Raw genomic sequence first — 20,179 nt, forward strand, 5'->3', positions numbered from 1 at the left:
GTCCCACTGTGAAGGCCTCCATCGCCTTTTCTGTCCCACAGTGAGGGGTTCCATCGCCTTCGCTGTCCCACGGTGTGGTGGTCCATCGCCTTCGCTGTCCCACGGTAAGGTTGTCCGTCGCCTTGGATGTCCCACGGTGACGGGGTCCATCGCCTTATATGTCTCACGGTAAGGGGGTCCATCGCCTGCGCTGTCTCACGGTGAGGGGGTGCATCGCTTTCGCTGTCTCGTGGTGAGGGGGTCAATCGCCTTCGCTGTATCATGGAGATGGTGTCCATCACCCTCGCTGTCTCATGGTGAGGGGTTCCATCGCTTTCGCTGTCTCAGTGAGGGGGTCCATCGCCTTCGCTGACTCACGGTGAGGGGGTCCATCGCCTTCGCTGTCTCACAGTCAGGGTGTCCATCGTCTTCGCTGTCTCACGGTGAGGTGGTCCATCGCCTTCACTGTCCCACTGTGAGGGCCTCCATCGCCTTCTCTGTCCCACAGTGAGGGGTTGCATCGCTTTCGCTGTCCCACGGTGAGGGGGTCCATCGCCGTCGCTCTGTCACAGTGAGAGGGTCCATCGCCTTAGCTGTATCATGGTGAGGGGGTCAATCGGCTTCGCTGTATCATGGAGATGGTGTCCATCACCCTCGCTGTCTCACGGTGAGGGGTTCCATCGCTTTCGCTGTCTCACAGTGAGGGGGTCCAACGCCTTCGCAGTCTCATGGTGAGGGGGTCCATCGCCTTCGCTGTCTCATGGAGAGTGGCTCCATCGCCTTCGCTGTATCACGATGAGGGGGGGTCAATCGCCTTCGCTGTCTCACGGTGAGAGGGGTCCATCGCCTTCGCTGTCTCACGGTGATGGGATCCATCGCCTTCGCTGTCCCACATTAAGGGTGTCCATCGCCTTCTCTGTCTCACGGTGAGGGGGTCCATCGCCTTCACTGTCCCACAGTGTGGGGTTCCATCGCCTTCGCTGTCCCACGGTGAGGGGCTCCATCGCGTCGTTGTGTCACATTGAGGGGGTCCATCGCCTTCGCTGTATCATGGTGAGGGGGTCCATCGCCTTCGCTGTCTCACGGTGAGGGTGTCCATTGCCTTCGCTGTCCCACGGTGAGGGAGTCCATCGCCTTCGCTGTCTCACGGTGAAGGTGTCCATCGCCTTACCTGTCCCACTGTGAAGGCCTCCATTGTCTTCTCTGTCACACAGTGAGGGGTTCCATCGCCTTCGCTGTCCCATGGTGAGGTGGTCCATCGCCTTACCTGTCCCACTGTGAGGGAGTCCATCACCTTAACTGTACCACGGTGAAGGGGTCCATCACCTTCGCTGTCCCACGGAAGGTTGTCTATCACCTTCGGTGTCCCACGGTGATGGGGTCCATCGCATTACCTGTCCCACAGTGAGGAGGTCCATTGCCTTACCTGTCCCACGGTGAGGGGGTCCATCTCCTTCACTGTCCCGAGGTAATTGTGTCCATCGTCTTTGGTGTCCCACGGTGACGGTGTCTATCACCTTACATGTCTCATGGTGAGGGGGTCCATTGCTATTGCTGTATCATGGTGAGGGGGTCCATCGCCTTCATTGTCGCACGATGAGGGGGTCCATTGCCTTAACTGTACCACTGTGAAAGGGTTCATTGCCTTCTCTATCGCACAGTAAGATTGTCCATCGCCTTCGGTGTCCCACAGTGACGGGGTCCATTGCCTTTGCTGTCTCACGGTGAGGGGGTCCATCGCCTTCGCTGTCTCACGGGGAGGGTGTTGATCGCCTTCGCTGTATCATGGAGATGGTGTCCATCGCCTTCACTGTCTCATTGTGAGGGGGAGCATCACGATCCCTTTCCCATGGTGAGGGGGGTCCATCGCCTTCGCTGTCCCAAAGTGAAGGCCTGCATCGCCTTCTCTGTCCCACAGTGAGGTGGTCCATTGCCTTCGCTGTCCCACGGTAAGGGTGTCCATCGCTTTCGCTGTATCACATTCAGCCGGTCCATCACCAGCACTGACTCATAGACTTTGCTGTCCCACGGTGAGTGGGTCGATCGCCTTCGCTGTCTCACGGTGAGGGGGTCCATCGCCTTCGCTGTCCCACAGTAAGGGTGTCCATCGCCTTCGCTGTCCCACGGTGAGGGGGTCCATCGCCTTTGTTGTCTCGCAGTTAGGGGGTCCATCGCCTTACCTGTCCCAATGTGAGAGGGTCCATCGCCTTCGCTGTCTCACGGTGAGAGAGTCTATTGCCCTTGCTCACGGTGAAGGAGTCATCGCCTTTGCTGTCTCATGGTGAAGGTGCCCATTGCCTTACCTGTCCCACTGTGAGGGACTCCATTGCCTTACCTGTTCCACAGTGAGGGAGTCCATTGCCTTCGCTGTGCCGTGGTAAGGTTGTCCATCGCCTTCAGTGTCCCACAGTGACGGGGTCCATCGCCTTACATGTCTCATGATAAGGAGGTCCATCGCCTTCGCTATCTCATGGTTAGGATGTCCATCGGCTTTGCTGTCCCCCGGTGAGGGCGTCCATTGCTTTCGTTGTCTCACGGTGAGGGGGTCCATCACTTTCACTGTTTCACAGTGAGGTGGTGCATCACCATCCCTTTCCCACGGTGAGGGGGTCCATCGCCTTCACTGTCTCACGGTGTGGGAGTCCATTGCCTTCGCTCTCCCACCGTGAGGTGGTCCATCGCCTTACCTGTCACACAGTGAGGGAGTCCATCGCCTTCGTTGTCTCACGGTGAGGGGGTCCATCGGCTTCGCTGTTTCACGTGAGGGGGTCCATTGCCTTCACTGTCCCATGGTGAGGGGGCCCATCACCTTACCTGTCCCATGGTGAGGAGGTCCATTGCCTTACCTGTCCCACGGTGAGGGGCTCCATCGCCTTACCTGAACCACGGTGAGGTGGTCCATTGCCTTCGTTGTCTCACGGTGATGGGGTCCATCGCTTTCACTGTCCCACAGTGAGGGCCTCCATCTCCTTCTCTGACCCAGTGTGAGGGGTTCCAGTGTGTTAACAGTATGATGGAGAAGGTGTCCATCGCCTTCGCTGTCCCACGATAAGGGTGTCAAGCGCTTTTGCTGTATCACATTCAGGCGGTCCATCACCATCACTGACTCATGGTGATGGGCCCATAGACTTTGCTGTCCCATGGTGAGGGGGCCCATCGCCTTCGCTGTCTCACGGTGAGAGGGGTCCATCGCCTTCGCTGTCTCACGGTGATGGGATCCATCGCCTTCGCTGTCCCACATTAAGGGTGTCCATCGCCTTCTCTGTCTCACGGTGAGGAGGTCTATCGCCTTCGCAGTCTCACGGAAAGTGCCTCCATCGCCTTCGCTGTATCACGATGAGGGGGTCGATCGCCTTCACTGTCTCACGGTGAGAGGGGTCCATCGCCTTCGCTGTCTCATGGTGAGGGGGTCCATCGCCTTCGCTGTCCCACAGTAAGGGTGTCCATCGCCTTCTCTGTCTCACGGTGAGGAGGTCTATCGCCTTCGCAGTCTCATGGAAAGTGCCTCCATCGCCTTCGCTGTATCACGATGAGGGGGTCGATCGCCTTCACTGTCTCACGGTGAGAGGGGTCCATCGCCTTCGCTGTCCCACAGTAAGGGTGTCCATCGCCTTCGTTGTCTCACGGTGAGGGGGTCCATCGGCTTCGCTGTTTCACGTGAGGGGGTCCATTGCCTTCACTGTCCCATGGTGAGGGGGCCCATCACCTTACCTGTCCCATGGTGAGGAGGTCCATTGCCTTACCTGTCCCACGGTGAGGGGCTCCATCGCCTTACCTGAACCACGGTGAGGTGGTCCATTGCCTTCGTTGTCTCACGGTGATGGGGTCCATCGCTTTCACTGTCCCACAGTGAGGGCCTCCATCTCCTTCTCTGACCCAGTGTGAGGGGTTCCAGTGCGTTAACAGTATGATGGAGAAGGTGTCCATCGCCTTCGCTGTCCCACGATAAGGGTGTCAAGCGCTTTTGCTGTATCACATTCAGGCGGTCCATCACCATCACTGACTCATGGTGATGGGCCCATAGACTTTGCTGTCCCATGGTGAGGGGGCCCATCGCCTTCGCTGTCTCACGGTGAGAGGGGTCCATCGCCTTCGCTGTCTCACGGTGATGGGATCCATCGCCTTCGCTGTCCCACATTAAGGGTGTCCATCGCCTTCTCTGTCTCACGGTGAGGAGGTCTATCGCCTTCGCAGTCTCACGGAAAGTGCCTCCATCGCCTTCGCTGTATCACGATGAGGGGGTCGATCGCCTTCACTGTCTCACGGTGAGAGGGGTCGATCGCCTTCACTGTCTCACGGTGAGAGGGGTCCATCGCCTTCGCTGTCCCACAGTAAGGGTGTCCATCGCCTTCGCTGTCCCACGGTGAGGGGGTCCATCGCCTTCGCTGTCCCACAGTAAGGGTGTCCATCGCCTTCGCTGTCCCACGGTGAGGGGGTCCATCGCCTTCGCTGTCCCACAGTAAGGGTGTCCATCGCCTTCGCTGTCCCACGGTGAGGGGGTCCATCGCCGTCGCTGTACCATGGTGTGGGGGTCCATCGCCTTCGCTGTCTCACGATGAGGGAATCCATCGCCTTACCTTTCCCACGGTGAGGGGATCCATCGCCTTACTTGTCCCATGGTGAGGGGCTCCATTGCCTTAACTGTACCACGGTGAAGGGGTCCATCGACTTCGCTGTCCCACGATAAGTTTGTGCATGACCTTCGGTGTCCCATGGTGACGGGGTCCATTGCCTTACATGTGTCACGGTAAGGGGTCCGTTGCCTTTGCTGTCTCACGGTAAGGGGGACGATCGCCTTACCTGTCCCACGGTGAGGGGGTCCATCGCCTTTGCTGCCTCGTGGTTAGGGGGTTCATCGCCTTACCTGTCCTATGGTGAGGGGGTCCATCGCCTTCGCTGTCGCACGGTGAGGGGTTCCATCGGCTTCGCTGTCCCAGTGAGGGGCTCCATCGTCTTACTTGAACCACAGTGAGGGGGTCCATCGCCTTACCTATCCCACGGTGAGGGGGTCCATCGCCTTCACTGTCCCACGGTAAGGGTGTCCATCGCCTTACATGTCTCATGGTGAGCGGGTTCATCGCCTTCGCTGTCTCACGGTGAGGGGGGTCCATCGCATTCGCTGTCTCACGGTGAGGGGTTCCATCGCCTTCACTGTCCCACGGTGAGGGGTTCCATCAACTTCATTGCCCCACTGTGAGGGGGTCCATTGCCTTCACTGTCCCACTGTGAGGGCCTCCATCACCTCCTCGGTCCCACAGTGAGGGGTTCCAATGCCTTCGCTGTCCCACAGTGAGGGTGTCCATCGCCTTCGCTGTCTCACGGTGAGGGAGTCCATCGTCTTTCCTGTCTCACGGTGAAGGTGTCTATCGCCTTACCTGTCCCACTGTGAAGGCCTCCATTGCCTTCTCTGTCCCACAGAGGGGTTCCATCGCCTTACATGTCTCACAGTAAGGGGGTCCATCGCCTTCGCTGTATCATGGTGAGGCGGTCCATCGCCATCGTTGTCTCACGGTGAGGGGGTCCATCGCCTTCGCTGTATCATGGTGAGGCGGTCCATCGCCATCTCACGGTGAGGGGGCCCATCGCCTTCATTGTTTCATGGTGAGGGTGTCCATCGCCTTCGCTATCTCGCGGTTAGGGGGTCCATCGCCTTCCCTGTCCCACGGCGAGGGGGGTCCATCATCTTACCTGTCCCACAGTGAGGGTATCCATCGCCTTACCTGTCCAACAGTGAGGGGATCCATTGCCTTACCTGTCCCACGGTGAGGGGGACGATTGCCTTACCTGTCCCACGGTAAGGGGGACGATCACCTTACCTGTCCCATGGTGACGGGGTCCATCGCCTTACATGTCTCACGGTGAGGGGGTGCATTGCCATCCCTTTCTCACGGTGAAGGGGTCCATTGCCTTCTCTGTCTCACAGTGAGGGGTCTGTCGCCTTCGCTCTATCACAGTGATGGTTCCATCGCCTTCGCTGTCCCACCGTGAGATCCTCCATCGCCTTCTCTGTCTCACAGTAAGGGGTCTGTCACCTTCGCTGTGTCACAGTGAGGGGTCTGTCGCCTTCGCTCTATCACGGTGAGGGGTCTGTCGCCTTCGCTCTATCACGGTGAGGGGGTCTGTCGCCTTCGCTCTATCACGGTGAGGGGGTCTGTCGCCTTCGGTCCATCACGGTGAGGGGGTCTGTCGCCTTCGCTCTATCACGGTGAAGGGTCTGCCGCCTTCGCTCTATCACGGTGAGGGGTCTGTCGCCTTCGCTCTATCACAGTGAGGGGGTCTGTCGCCTTCGCTCTATCACAGTGAGGGGTCTGTCGCCTTCGCTCTATCACAGTGAGGGGTCTGTCGCCTTCGCGGCCCTCTCGTGCTCCGGCCTCGCGCCTTTGAGCAGCAACCGCCTGTTCCCACAATGCTTTGCGGAGTAACGGCTGCGCTGAAGCGACTCTCGCGAGATTTCCCGCGTCTCGGCCTCCCAGAGCGGGAAGCGGAGGTGCGGTCATGAATTGGGTCGGAGGCGTCCGGTTAGTTATCGACACATCGCTGTTTGGGGCAGTCGTGCATTTGCTGAAAAGGGGGTGAGGAATGGGAGCAAGAAATAAAGGGCAGTGAGCGATGAGAGCAATAACGGGCCGAAGTGTGAGGGGAGGGAGTGCAGGTGGTCGGGGAGGTGGAATGAAGGTTGGGAGGAACAAGGGAATGAAGACGGGGGAGGGAATCAGTGAGGACATTGACGGGTGAAGTGGAGGGGAGCAAATGAGTTAGAGTAAGAGAGGAAGTGTGAGGGTGTTGGATGCGGGGGAAGGGCGAAGGAAGGTAAAGAGGGGAGGGGGTGGTGAATGGAGTGGGGAGTGGAGGGCTGATGAGGGGGATGGGGAGGGGTGGCGAGGAGGAGGCATAGTGGAGGGGGTAGCATGGAGGAGGGGGAAGGGGTAGTATGGTGGAGAGGGGGGTGGAGTGGGAGGGGGATTCATGGTGGAGAGGGGGATTCATGGTGGAGAGGGGGGTGGAGTGGGAGGGGGATTCATGGTGGAGAGGGGGGTGGAGTGGGAGGGGGATTCATGGTGGAGAGGAGGGTGGAGTGGGAGGGGGATTCATGGTGGAGAGGGGGGTGGAGTGGGAGGGGGATTCATGGTGGGAGGGGGATTCATGGTGGAGAGGGGTTGGAGTGGGAGGGGGATTCATGGTGGAGAGGGGTTGGAGTGGGAGGGGGATTCATGGTGGAGAGGGGGGTGGAGTGGGAGGGGGATTCATGGTGGAGAGGGGGGTGGAGTGGGAGGGGGATTCATGGTGGAGTGGGAGGGGGATTCATGGTGGAGAGGGGTGGGAGGGGGAGGCATGGTGGAGAGTGGGAAGGGTCTAGATGGGAGGGGTGATGGGGAGACATAATGGAGTGGGAGTGGCAAGTGGAGGCATGGTGGAGGAGGAGTGGGGGGGGAGGCATGGTGGAGCGGGGGGGAGGGGGAGGCATGGTGGAGCGGGGGGGGGAGGCATGGTGGAGCGGGGGAGGGGGAGGCATGGTGGAGCGGGGGAGGGGGAGGCATGGTGGAGCGGGGGAGGCATGGTGGAGCGGGGGAGGGGGAGGCATGGTGGAGCGGGGGAGGGGGAGGCATGGTGGAGCGGGGGAGGGGGAGGCATGGTGGAGCGGGGGGAGGGGGAGGCATGGTGGAGCGGGGGAGGGGGAGGCATGGTGGAGCGGGGGAGGGGGAGGCATGGTGGAGCGGGGGGAGGGGGAGGCATGGTGGAGCGGGGGAGGGGGAGGCATGGTGGAGCGGGGGAGGGGGAGGCATGGTGGAGCGGGGGGAGGGGGAGGCATGGTGGAGCGGGGGAGGGGGAGGCATGGTGGAGCGGGGGAGGGGGAGGCATGGTGGAGCGGGGGGAGGGGGAGGCATGGTGGAGCGGGGGGAGGGGGAGGCATGGTGGAGCGGGGGGAGGGGGAGGCATGGTGGAGCGGGGGGAGGGGGAGGCATGGTGGAGCGGGGGGAGGGGGAGGGGGAGGCATGGTGGAGCGGGAGGCATGGTGGGGAGGGGGGAGGCATGGAGGGGGGTAGGGGAGGGAGGGTTGGTGGGGTAGGGGAGGGAGGGTTGGTGGGGGGAGGGGGGGAGGGGAGGGTTAGTGGATGGAGGGGTGGGGAGGCAGGGAGGGAGGGGTAGGGGAAGGTTAGTGGATGGAGGGGTGGGGATGGAGGGGTGGGGATGGAGGGGTGGGGAGGGAGGGAGGGGCAGGGGGAAAGATGGGAGGGATGGGGTGAAAGGGAGGAGAAGGAAGAGGGGGTGGTAGGGCGAAGGAGCGTAAAGAGGATAAGGGAAATACGAGAGGGAAAGTAGGAAGGGAGAAATGGAGGGAGTAGGGCAGGGGAGATGAAAAGTGATGGGGAGGGGGAAAGATAGAGGAGGGGAGAGAGGGGAAGTAGAGGGAGATAGGAACGGGAGTAGGTCATTCAGTCACTCAATCAATCAGTCAAATTAAAGCTGATCTGTATCTGAACTCCATTTATCTGCCTTTGGTCCATATCCCTGATACCCTTACCTAACAAAAGGTATTGATCTGTGTCTTGAAAATTTCAATTGTCCAAGCATTGAGCCATGATTGGGCCTCCGATACGCTCTGATTAAATAGGAAGGCCAATGTGAAGATAGACTTTAAAATTAGATTTTTTTTAAAATGCAGTACTTGTCTGGTATGAATGATTAATTATGATAAAATGGAGGCTGAAAAGTCTATAATACGCTCATCAGCAACTCTCGATGGCTAGAATATGCAACTGCAGCAGCACAGCCTGTCACGTTAATGTACCTGTTCTTGCCCCAGGCTCTCGTCTCTGTTGGTGGCAGTTCAGTAACTGCCCAATATCTATTTTTGTGGTATATATCAATGATTTGGACTTGAATGTAGGAAGTATGATTAAGAACTTTGCAGATGATACAAAAATTGGCCATGTGGTTGATAATATGAAGAAGAAAGCTGTAGACTACAGGAAGATATCAATGGACTGGTCAGGTGGGCAGAACAGTGGCAAATGGAATTCAATCTGGAGAAGTGTGAGGTAATGCATTTGGGGAGGGCTAACAAGGCAAGGGAGTACACTATAACTGAAGTGCAGAAGATTAGAGGGACCTTGGAGTGCATGTCCACAGATCCCTGAAGGTGGCTGGACAGGTAGATAAGGTGGTTAAGAAGACATACGGGATACTTGCCTTTATTAGCCGAGGCATAGAATATAAGAGCAGGGAGGTTATGCTTGAACTGTATAAAACACTAGTTAGGCTGCAGCTAGAGTACTGCGTGCAGTTCTGGTCACCGCGTTACAGGAAGGATGTGATTGCACTAAAGGGGATGCATAGGAGATTTACGAGGCCTGGACTGGAGAATTTTAGCTATGAGGAAAGATTGGATAGGCTGTGGTTGTTTTCTTTGGAACAGAGGAGGCTGAGGGGAGACCTTATTGAGGTGTATAACATTATGAGGGGCCTAGATAGAGTGGATAGGAAGGACCCATTTCCCTTAGCAGAAGGAACAATAACCAGGGGGCATAGATTTAAAATAATTGGTCAGAGGTGTAGAGGGGACTTGAGAAGAAATGTTTTCACCCAGAGGGTGGTGGGGGTCTGGAACTCACTCCCTGAAAGGGTGGTAGAGGCAGAGACCCTCATCACATTTAAAAAGTACTTGGATATGCACTTGAAATGCCATAACCTACAAGGTTGGAAAGTGGGATTAGGGTGGCTAGCTCTTTGTTGGCTGGCATGGACAAGATGGGCTGAATGGCCGCCTCCTGTGCTGTAAATTTCTATGATTCTATGATCTAACTATAGGACAGCATAATCTAAATGCGTAACAGTAGGAACAGAGAATTGGTGCTGAGATATTGAGAGCAGATAAAATGACATGCAGGTGTCTTGCTTCTAAATGTGTGTGGGTAAATAAACATGCTTCATATAGCTCGATTTTGTTGCAAGCTTGGGGAGATCTTTACAGATATAAGTACAACAATAGTTCCAGTTTTAAGTTGGAGTTAGAGTGTTTGCTATGCTGCTATATGGGCATACATGTAAAGCTAAGAAAGAGTCCTAAGGTTGTCTGACTGCCTTTGGGTGGGGAGGATATTCTTCATTGCTAAACAGGGCAAACCTTCCTTGGCTGCTTCGTGAAAAAGCAACTACACAGCAGCATCACTGAATGGCAAGGTTCTTTGTGGGCGCTGTGCAACAATTTTCTGCCTCTGATCTTACTGCAAAAGTAAAAGAGCTAAAGGGCTGCAGCAGCACCAAAATTCTGTTTCAACCTTTGGGAAACTCATCGGATACTCTAATCTAGGCTGGAATCTGACATGAATCAGAACATAAGAAATAGGAGCAGGAATAGGCCATACGACCCCTTGAGCCTGCCCCACCATTCAGTAAGATCATGACTGAGCTTCGACCTCAACTCCACTTTCCCGCCTGATTCCCCACATTCCTTGATTTACTTAAGAGTCCAAAAATCTATCGATCTCAACCTTGAATATACTCAACGATTGATGCCCTCAATGAGGCCCCGTCTGCCCTCTCAGTTGCATGCAAAAGATCCCACGGCACTTTGTCGAAAAAGACCAGGGAAGTTCCCTCCGGTGTTCTTCAACCAACACCTAAAATGGATGAACTGGTCATTTATTTCATTGCTGTTTGTGGGATCTTGCTATGTGCAATTTGGCTGCAGTGTTTGCTATATTACAAGAGTGACTACACTTCAAAAGTACTTTATTAGCTGTAAAGTGTTTTGTGACATCCTGAGATCATGAAAGACGCTTTATAAATGCACGTCTTTCATTTGCTGCCCCAGACTAGAGTTCAAATCTGCGATCTGTCTTTTTTATTCGTTCCTGGGATGTGGGCGTTGCTGGCAAAGCCAGCATTTATTACCCTCGAGAAGGTGGTGGTGAGCTGCCTCCTTGAACCGCTGCAGTCCATGTGGGGAAGGTGCTTCCACAATGCTGTAAGGGAGGGAGTTCCAGGATTTAGGAATGGCGATACATTTCCAAGTCAGGATGGTGTGTAACTTGGAGGGGAACTTGCAGGTGATGCTGTTCCCATGCGCCTGCTGCCCAGAATGTGGGGGTTCACTCCAGAGTGTGGTAGAGGTCGCGGGTTTGGGAGCTGCTGTCGAAGAAGCTGTGGCGAGTTGCTGCAGTGCATCTTTTAGATGGTAAACACTGCAGCCACGGTGCACCGGTGATGGAGGGAGTGAATGTTTAAGGTGGTGGATGGGGTGCCGATCAAGTGGGCTGCTTTGTTCTGGATGGTGTCGAGGTTCTTGAGTGTTGTTGGAGCTGCACTCATCCAGGCAAGTGGAGCGTATTCCATCACACTCCATACTTGTGCCTTGTAGATGGTAGAAAGGCTTTGGGGAGTCAGGAGGTGAGACACTCGCCACAGAATACCTGCTCTTGTTGTCACGGTATTTATGTGGCTGGTCCAGTTAAGTTTCTGGTCAATGGTTAGTGCCGTTGAATGTCAAGGGGCGGTGGTTAGACACTCTCTTGTTGGAGATGGTCATCGCCTGGCACTTGTGTGGCGCGAATGTTACTTGCCACTTATCAGCCCAACCCTGAATGTAGTCCAGGTCTTGCTGCATGCGGGCAAGGACTGCTTCATTATCTGGAGAGTTGTGAATGGAACTGAACAATCATCAGCGAACATCCCCACTTCTGACCTTATGATGGAGGGAAGGTCATTGATGAAGCAGCTGAAGATGGTTGGGCCTAGGACACTGACCTGAGGAACTCCTGCAGCGATGTCCTGGGGCTGAGATGATTGACCTCCAACAACCACAACCATCTTCCTTGTGCTAGGTATGACTTTAACCAGTGGAGAGTTTTCCCCTTGACTCCCATTCACTTCAATTTTACTAGGGCTCCTTCATGCCACTCTCGGTCAAATGCTGCCGTGATGTCAAGGGCAGTCACTCTCAACTCACCTCTGGAATTCAGCTTTTTTGCCCATGTTTGGACCAGGGCTGTAATGAGGTCTGGAGCTGAGTGGTCTTCGTGGAACCCAAACTGAGCATTGGTGAGCAGGTTATGGGTGACTAAGTGCCGCTTGATAGCACTGTCGATGGCACCTTCCATCACTTTGATGATTGAGAGTAGACTTAACTGACCAGATTGGATTTGTTCTGCTTTTTGTGGACAGGACATACCTGGGCAGTTTTCCACATTGTCGGGTAGATGCTAGTGTTGTAGCTGTACTGGAACAGCTTGGCTAGAGTTACGGCTAGTTCTGGAGTGCAAGTCTTCAGCGCGACAGCCGGGATGTTGTTGGGGCCCACAGCCTTTACTGTATCCAGTGCACTCAGCTGTTTCTTGATAATCACGTGGAGTGATTCGAATTGGCTGAAAACTGTCTTCTGTGATGTCAGGAGGAGGCTGATGTGGATCATCCATTCGGCACTTCTGGCTGAAGATGGTTGCAAACAATTAAGCCTTGTCTTTTGCACTCGCGTACTGGGCTCCGCCATCATTGAGGATGGGGATATTCATGGAGCCTCCTCCTGCCATTAGTTGTTTAATTGTCCACTACCATTTACAACTGGATGTGGCAGGAATGCAGAGCTTTGATCTGAGCCGTTGTTTGTGGGATCGCTTTTCCCTGTATATAGCATGCTGCTTTCGCTGTTTTGCATGCTTGTAGTCCTGTGGTGCAGCTTCCCCAGGTTGGCACCTAATTTTTAGGTACGCCTGGTGCTGCTCCTGATGTGTTCTTTTGCACTCCTCATTGAACCAGGGTTGGTCCCCTGGCTTGATGGTAATGGTAGAGTGAGGGATATGCCGGGCCGTGAGGTTACAGATTGTGGTGGAATACAATTCTGCTGCTGCTGATGGCCCACGGCGCCTCATGGATGCCCAGTTTTGAGCTGCTGCCAGATCTGTTCTGAATCTATCCCATTTAGCACGGTGGTAGTGCCACACAACACAATGGAGGGTGTCCTCAGTCTGAAGACGGGTCTTCATCTCCACAAGGATTGTGCGGTGCTCACTGTTACCAATGCCGTCATGGACAGATGCATTTGGTGAGGACGAGGTCAAGTAGGATTTTCCCTCGTGTTGGTTCTCACCACCTGTCGCAGGCATGTCCTTCAGGACTTGGCCAGTTCGGTCAGTAGTGGTGCTACCGGGCCACTCTTGGAGATGGAAGTCCCCCACTCAGAGTACATTCTGTAGTCCTCATTTATCAGCTGAGGGAGGGCAGTAGGTTTCCTTGCCAATGCTTGAAGCCATGAGACTTTATGGGGTCCGGAGTCAATGTTGAGAACTCCCAGGGCCACTACCTCCCGACTGTACCACTGTGCCGCCTCCTCTGGTGGAGGATCTGTCCTACCAGTGGGACAGGACATACCCAGTGATGGTGATGGAGGAGTCTGGGACATATGTCAGGCTATTGCTTGACTAGTCTGTATGACAGCTCTCCCAATTTTGACAGGAGGAGGAATTTGCAGGGTTGACTGGGCTGGGTGTGCCGTTGTCCTGTCCAAAGCCGTTTTTATTCTTTTGCAGTGGTTTGTTACAAATGGAGTGACTTGCTAGGCCATTGAAGAGTCAACAATATTGCTGTGGGTCTGGAGTCACATATAGGCCAGATCAGGTATGTCCCGAAAGGACATTAGACTTTTCATGATCACCAATACGGATACCAGCTTTTATTCCAGATTTATTTAATTAATAGATGGTGGGATTTGAACTCCCGTCTCTGGATCATTAGTCCAGGCCTCTGGATTACTAGTCCAATAACATAACCACTATGCTACTGTTCCCGCCCTGTTCAGTAATGCACCATATGAGCCATCACAGAGCCAGCCTCTGAGAAAATCCTAAGGAAATATATGTTAGTAAAGCAATATTTCTGGTCAAAACTTGTTATTATTGACTATAGAAATTGAATGGAGGAATTTTCATTAAATTTCCATTAGCTAGTGGGGTGACAGTTTCTCCCTGTTGGTGAAATGATTAACATATCAGAAGTCACTGGAAGTAATGTCATTATATTCTTTATTTTACATAGAAACAGAATCAAGCTGAAGCAACAGAAAAGGCAGCAAAAGGTAAGAGTCAATGGAATATAAGGGGCGTTTCCCGTCGGCACTCCTGGGCACATTAAAATGATGAATCAGACAGTTGCAGACTAGAGCTGCACAATTTCCCAATATGCAGTCCTGGCACAGTGGGAAATCTCCTCTAACTTGTAGAGAAAGTTGTTTATGGAACAGTAGATAGCTATGGCATGATACTGTGCTCACTTATTTAGATAGTGCAGGCACAAGCCCCATATAGCAGGAGCAGAAAATTATGAGTTTGATTTCTATGCTGGTTCTGTGCCTGCACCAGGTTTTGTGCTGGATCTACATCGAGGAGCAATGATTTGTGCTCCTTCAGGTAGGGCTCGTCATATGCGTTTAAGGTGTTCTTCAGGCTGTGTCTTGTCTTCTTTGGAAATTGTACTAATTTGCTATATCCAGGTGTGCCAAAAATGCTGGAGCACAGGTCAAGCCTGTTGGTGCACAGCCGCAGGAATTACCTTCCTGCACCTCTTAAAGCGGCATCATCTTCGGATTGGTAGGTATAATTTTATTTAAATTTTTCACCTTGTGGCTTTCATTTAGTAGATTGATTTTGAAGCACTGTCATTCCTCTTGCCTTCTGGGAGCTGGAGGACAAAGAAGATTTCCAGAGCATTCATCGGAAGGATACCTGATGTCTGCTTGTACCTGAGGCTGGTGGCACAGATCCACGAATTGTCAGTTAGGATGGCCCCATTGAATCTTCTAGGGCATGTCACAGGAGATTTGACGTAGGAGGCCACGCTCCAGATTGGGATTGAACCCTCAAGGTGAAATTTGGTTGTCCCAGCAGAAAAGTCATCTTGAAAGGTTGAAAGTTGGAGGAGCACAAGCACAATTTAAAGCCCACCTAGATGTCGTAAAGTGACAGTGCATCACATAGCTAAATTGTTCTAAAGTCACTTGAGGTGTTGGGGCTTCGAAAGGTGTGAGAATAGCAAAGTTTCTGATTCTACATTACATCTTGGAAGTGTGCCATCCTTGAGCATGAGTATGCAAGGAACAAGCTGTAAAGTTATGCAAGAGCCTGGTATGGGTGAGGAGTACCTGTGGAACCTGCAGGACTTTGTGCCATGTAATGTTTGAGCCCTTGGCAAGATACACAGGAAAGATGGGTACTGTTTCCTTGCCAGATTCCTTTGTGCATTGTCTTCTTCTCCATCTGGTTCCAGGTCCTGTAGATAGTGTGCACTTGAGCCTCCTTCCCCCTTGCTGCTGTGAATGGTGCCCTGAGGTGTGAAATTGGGTAATCTTCTTCATGCCTAACTAATGCAGTTGCAAGTCTTTAAGACTTTCCAGAATGTACAGAACCAAGTGCTGCTGCCACACATTAGCAGCTGCTTGGATTCTGAATGCTATTGATTTCATGGCAGTTTTTTTTTGTGCACACTTATATAACTGCTGAGATAGAGAAAGAAGGAAGACAGCAAGAGAAAGAACAGATGCAATGAAAAAGTGTGTGTGCAAGAAAGCATACATGGTAAGGAGAAAAGAGACATAGAAGAGTAAGAGAGAAGGCATTATGGAGGAAAAGACAGGCACAGAAAAGAGAAAAGGAAAGTCACAGGGAAGGAACGAAGATTAGGTGAAAAAGGATTAAGAACAAGGAAAGAACTTGCATTTATATAGCACCCTAACAGCTTCACAACTAGTGGATTACTTGAGTGCAGCCACCATTGTTTATAGGCAAATGCAACAGCCAAGTTGCACAGTGCAAGATCCCATGAATAGCAAATGAATGAGTGACTGGATCTGCTTTTGGTGGTAGTGGTTGTGTGTGGAATGTTGGACAAAGGACACTGGGAGTACTCCTTGCTCTTCCTGGAATAGTGCCATGGGATCTTTTATATCCATCTGCCCCAGTTTAAATTTTTTTCCGAAAGATGGGTACCTCTGTCAATGCCGTACTCTTACAATATTGCACTGAAGTGTTTGCCTAGATTATATGCTCAAGTCCACAGTGGGGTTTTAACCCAGAACCTTCTGACTTAGAGGTGACAGTGTTACCAACTAAGCCAAACTAACACATGAGCAGAGAAGAACAGACGAGCATGCACAAAAAAAGGAGTAGTGAATCTTGCGCGGTTAGCTAGAGCAGCAAGCAAGTACTGTATTGATTTTTCCATGATTCCATGCTGCAAGAAACATACTGAAATAGAAAAATTTTATATTCTAAAATCAATGAATACATTGCAAAAAGATGCAAAAGTATTGTCCTAAAATAACTATATAATGGAAGGAGGAGGCTATATTCAGGTGCAGCTTAAAATACTAAAGGCAGCAAATATATCAAAGTCTCCCTTTTTTTGTCTCTGCACTTGGTGTGTTGATACTTGTCGACTAATAAGTAAACAACTGTTAGTATCTTCATGAGGTAAATCAGTGAAATTGAGCACAATTGAGTTTTAAATTGTAGTGGGTCAAATAAGCTGGTGTGAAAGTCCCAATAATATTGTCCCGTGCAACTACATACATAATCGTAACTGTACATCATTATATTGGATTTATGTTATCAATCATATCCCGTAATGCAAGAAACAGTTTCAACAAATGCTTTTCTAGTGTTTACATTTTCATTATACGCTTAGGCTATTTTTATAAAATAACTATATCTAGATGTGTTCTATTATTAAAATTCTTATGTATTACACATGCACTATTGTGACCTGTTATGCAAAGATTTCCAATGAGAATTTGAATATTTAAATATCATTAATTACTACACTTATCTGTACCTGTTACTACTCAAACCACTATAAAGCTCTCTAATGGGCATCACCAGTATTATGCTGGATGTTTCTTTAAAAGCAACCGCTGTCACAGCATGTTATGCTTTACCTGGTACTGCATTAAAGAAGACATACCAGCATGATAAAAGGCCGGCACTGGCCGCGTCTGCTGAGGTGTCACTTATAATTTCTGCGCCCGCTGCCACACGTAGGCCATGGGGACTACACTTCTCAGGATTTGGGTCTGCAGAGAATCATATACAAGGTTGTGTCATCTGCTGCATCAACAGCTACTTTGCAGAATAGGCTGGTACCCGCAGGCTGGCCTGAAATTTTGCTGCACCACCTTGAAGGCAGTCGGGAATGGCAAAGAAAACAACTCGACTCACCTCATGCAACACCATCTGGACTTTTGTGGCCATTAAGTGGGACTGCTCCATCACTTGTCTGCAGATTCACGCCTGCATCTCGTGTTCTCTTTCCTTTCATTTTTGCCTACCATTTCTTAATCCCCTGCCTCTTCAGCCTTGGCAAAGCAGCTAAGGGGTTGAGATGACCCCAGAGGTTTTTTGAACTTTTGTTCCTCTATTCTGACACACCCTTTTGATTGTCCCCATCCCTTTAAATTTGACTTGCATGCAATTTTCTCCCACCATCACTGGAGTTTTCCCTGTACCTGTCTGCATCTACACCTGGTGGTGTGAAAAATTATGCAAATGAACCTACACTGGAATATTGAGTATTTTGGGGGTGGGAGTGGGATATTTGCCCCAGTTTTTAACCATTTAGAATTAACTTGGAACTGAATACTAATATCGACCCTTAGTGTGCAATTTTGAAATAAAAGCAGAAGAGAAATCCTGATGAGTCATAAAATGCTCAATAAAAAGCATGAATCTGTTTTTCAGATGTTGCTTTCAATTTTCCAACATTTTTATTCCAATTCAGATCTGTGGCATTTTTATCTAGTTTTGTGTTATGCATTCATGCCCACTAGAAACTGAGTTGATATTGGCCAAAATTCCTAATTACTGGCAAAGAGAGATATTTCATCCATGTAATTTATGTGGACTAGTCAAATGCAGTTCTCAAAGGTGAAAGAACTACATCATTTAGTGCCCACCTGCATAAAGTAAAGTGGCACTACTTTTCAGAATGAGCTATGGGCACCACAAAACCACTCGATTGAGAAAGACTCCCATCCAGGAGTGCAGAATCCTGGAGTAAACCTTTGTTCCAAAAGCACCAGCCTTTATCAGGGTCATTTCCTATTATCAAATTAGTAGGTGCCCAAAGTTACAGTGAAGCCTGGCCCATAGCTTCCAAAGTGCACTTGTGTTCTGGCAACAATAAATGGTTATAATTATTTATGTACCTTCATTTTGTTTTGTTTTATCACCATCTGTATACCAAAGTATGTTTTAAAATGTTGGCATATTTACTGGGGGTTTCCTATTTAAGTGAATGGTTAATTTAAATGGAGTAGTGATCATGATGGTAGTCTTGTGAGCACTGTGCGTTCATGTGTTACATTTGTACATGTCAATATTTGTAGCCGAGTGGCTTAAATTTCATATTCCTAAATCAGCAACAAATTCCAATTGTACAGGTCGGGAATATACTAATCTAATAAAAAGTAGCAACAGCAGCAAAAATCACTGATCATGACATTTAAAAACTACAGATCAAAAATGGGAGGCTACCATGAAAGCAGGTGATCTGATCAAATCACGCTACCCTTTTGGCTCTTACCTTGATTTCTCCATTAAGTTGAGCATTTACAACTAGAAATAAGATTTTTAACATAATAAAGACATAAAAAATTAAACTTTAAAAGAAAATTATTAAACTTACTCATTAGTATTTTCTGTGCTTGAAATGCTTGTAGCAATCTCTTCTGTCTGTGGTGCCTGTGTAAGAAGCTTGATCCTTGATTTCATACAGATTTGCAGACCAATAATTATTAGTTGAATAGACTCAAGCTCGCACAGCATGAACCTGTTCATTTATTTCACAGGAACAAATTTTTAAAAATTATTTCACTGGCTGTGGGAAAATCTCTGACTAACTTTTTTCACTGGAGATATACACCTTTTCCCAATTCCACACTATAGCACCTTCCTTCCCCCTTACAACAACATAGCTTATGACTTACCATGACCAACACCGTGGAAGATCTGGTAGTGGGGTTGAACCTTTTTTCCAGCTTATGGTGTTAAGTGGTTAGCATGAACTAGTGCGGAGATATTAATCCATCAGGTCAGGTGGAGAAACTGGTGGGTGTAGTTCCACTAATTTGTTTTTTGTTTCCCTTTTTAAAGTAATTATTATTCCTATGTTTTATTTGATTTTCTTCAGGCACACTGCGTTTGCTTATCTAGAAATCAGGCAAACAATGCAATTGCAGGTTTTTCCTTATTTCACTCTTCAGCTCACTGATAGCTAATGGACCATCTGGTGAAGAATTGGAAGGATGCATCCCTTTATTCCTAACTGTGAAGACACAGCTGAGATCAGAAAGTTGCAATATTGGGATTTGCAGTTGCAACCCCTTGTCCTACCATAGATATAGGAACAGGAGTAGAACATTTAGTCCCTAGAGCCTGTTCCATCATTCAGTGAGATCATGGCTGATCTGTGACCTTACTCCATATACCTGTTTTTGTTCCATATTCCTTCATACCTTTGGTTAACACAAATGTATCGATCTCAGATTTAAAATTAACAATTGACCTAGCATCAATTGCCGTTTGCGGTTGCAGAAGAGTTCCAAACTTCTACCATCCTGTGTGTGTAGAAGTATTTCCTAACTTCACTCCTGAAAGGCCGAACTCTAATGTCCGCTAATCCTAGACTCCCCAACGGAAATAGGTTCTCTTTATCTACCCCATCAGTTCTCCTTAATATCTTGGAAACTGTGATCAAATCACTCCTTAACCTTCTAAATTCCAGGGAATACAACCCTAGTTTGTGTAATTATATCAGGCAGCTTTTTAGAGCACCAACATGTTATAGAACATTAAAAGAGCTTTTGTTATGTTTGGTGTTTTGTATTAATCTACTAATTACCTTTTAAAATCTTTTAAAGGAGTTTTTTGAGAAGAGAAAGCTTAAATCCAAATTGAAACTGTTAGGACCACCATTGTCACCGCAACAGAGTTCTTCGGTTAGCTGGGATCTCCTTACTCTGCATATTGTTAACCGAATAGCTGCAAAGAAGGAACGTACTGGTAAGAAAAGTACAGACACTTATCCACAAATGAGATATATGTTCAATGAATAAGATAGATACAGTTAATTTCTTTAAGCTTTGCTGCTGTGTATTTGCAATTTAGGACAGATTTTTAAGGATTAATCAAAATCACACGTTTACTAAACCTCCCCC

The 20,179-nt window shown here is 50.2% G+C and overlaps 1 protein-coding gene across 1 annotated transcript in view; it reads left to right on the top strand.

Annotated features, from left to right (window-relative positions):
* The first annotated feature begins 13,951 nt into the window (after nucleotides 1–13,951).
* The window catches only part of LOC147105622 (uncharacterized), a 53,902-nt gene continuing 47,674 nt past the window's right edge, over nucleotides 13,952–20,179 (top strand). Inside the window, exons 1-2 of the mRNA XM_086010927.1 lie at nucleotides 13,952–14,050; nucleotides 19,883–20,024. Of these exons, the coding sequence (XP_085867053.1) occupies nucleotides 13,952–14,050; nucleotides 19,883–20,024 (241 nt within the window). The remainder of the gene's footprint in view (nucleotides 14,051–19,882; nucleotides 20,025–20,179) is intronic.

Source organism: Somniosus microcephalus, chromosome 17 (genome assembly GCF_052327205.1).
Source record: "Somniosus microcephalus isolate GS21.2 chromosome 17, FLI_Smic_1.0, whole genome shotgun sequence".
NCBI lineage: Eukaryota > Metazoa > Chordata > Chondrichthyes > Squaliformes > Somniosidae > Somniosus > Somniosus microcephalus.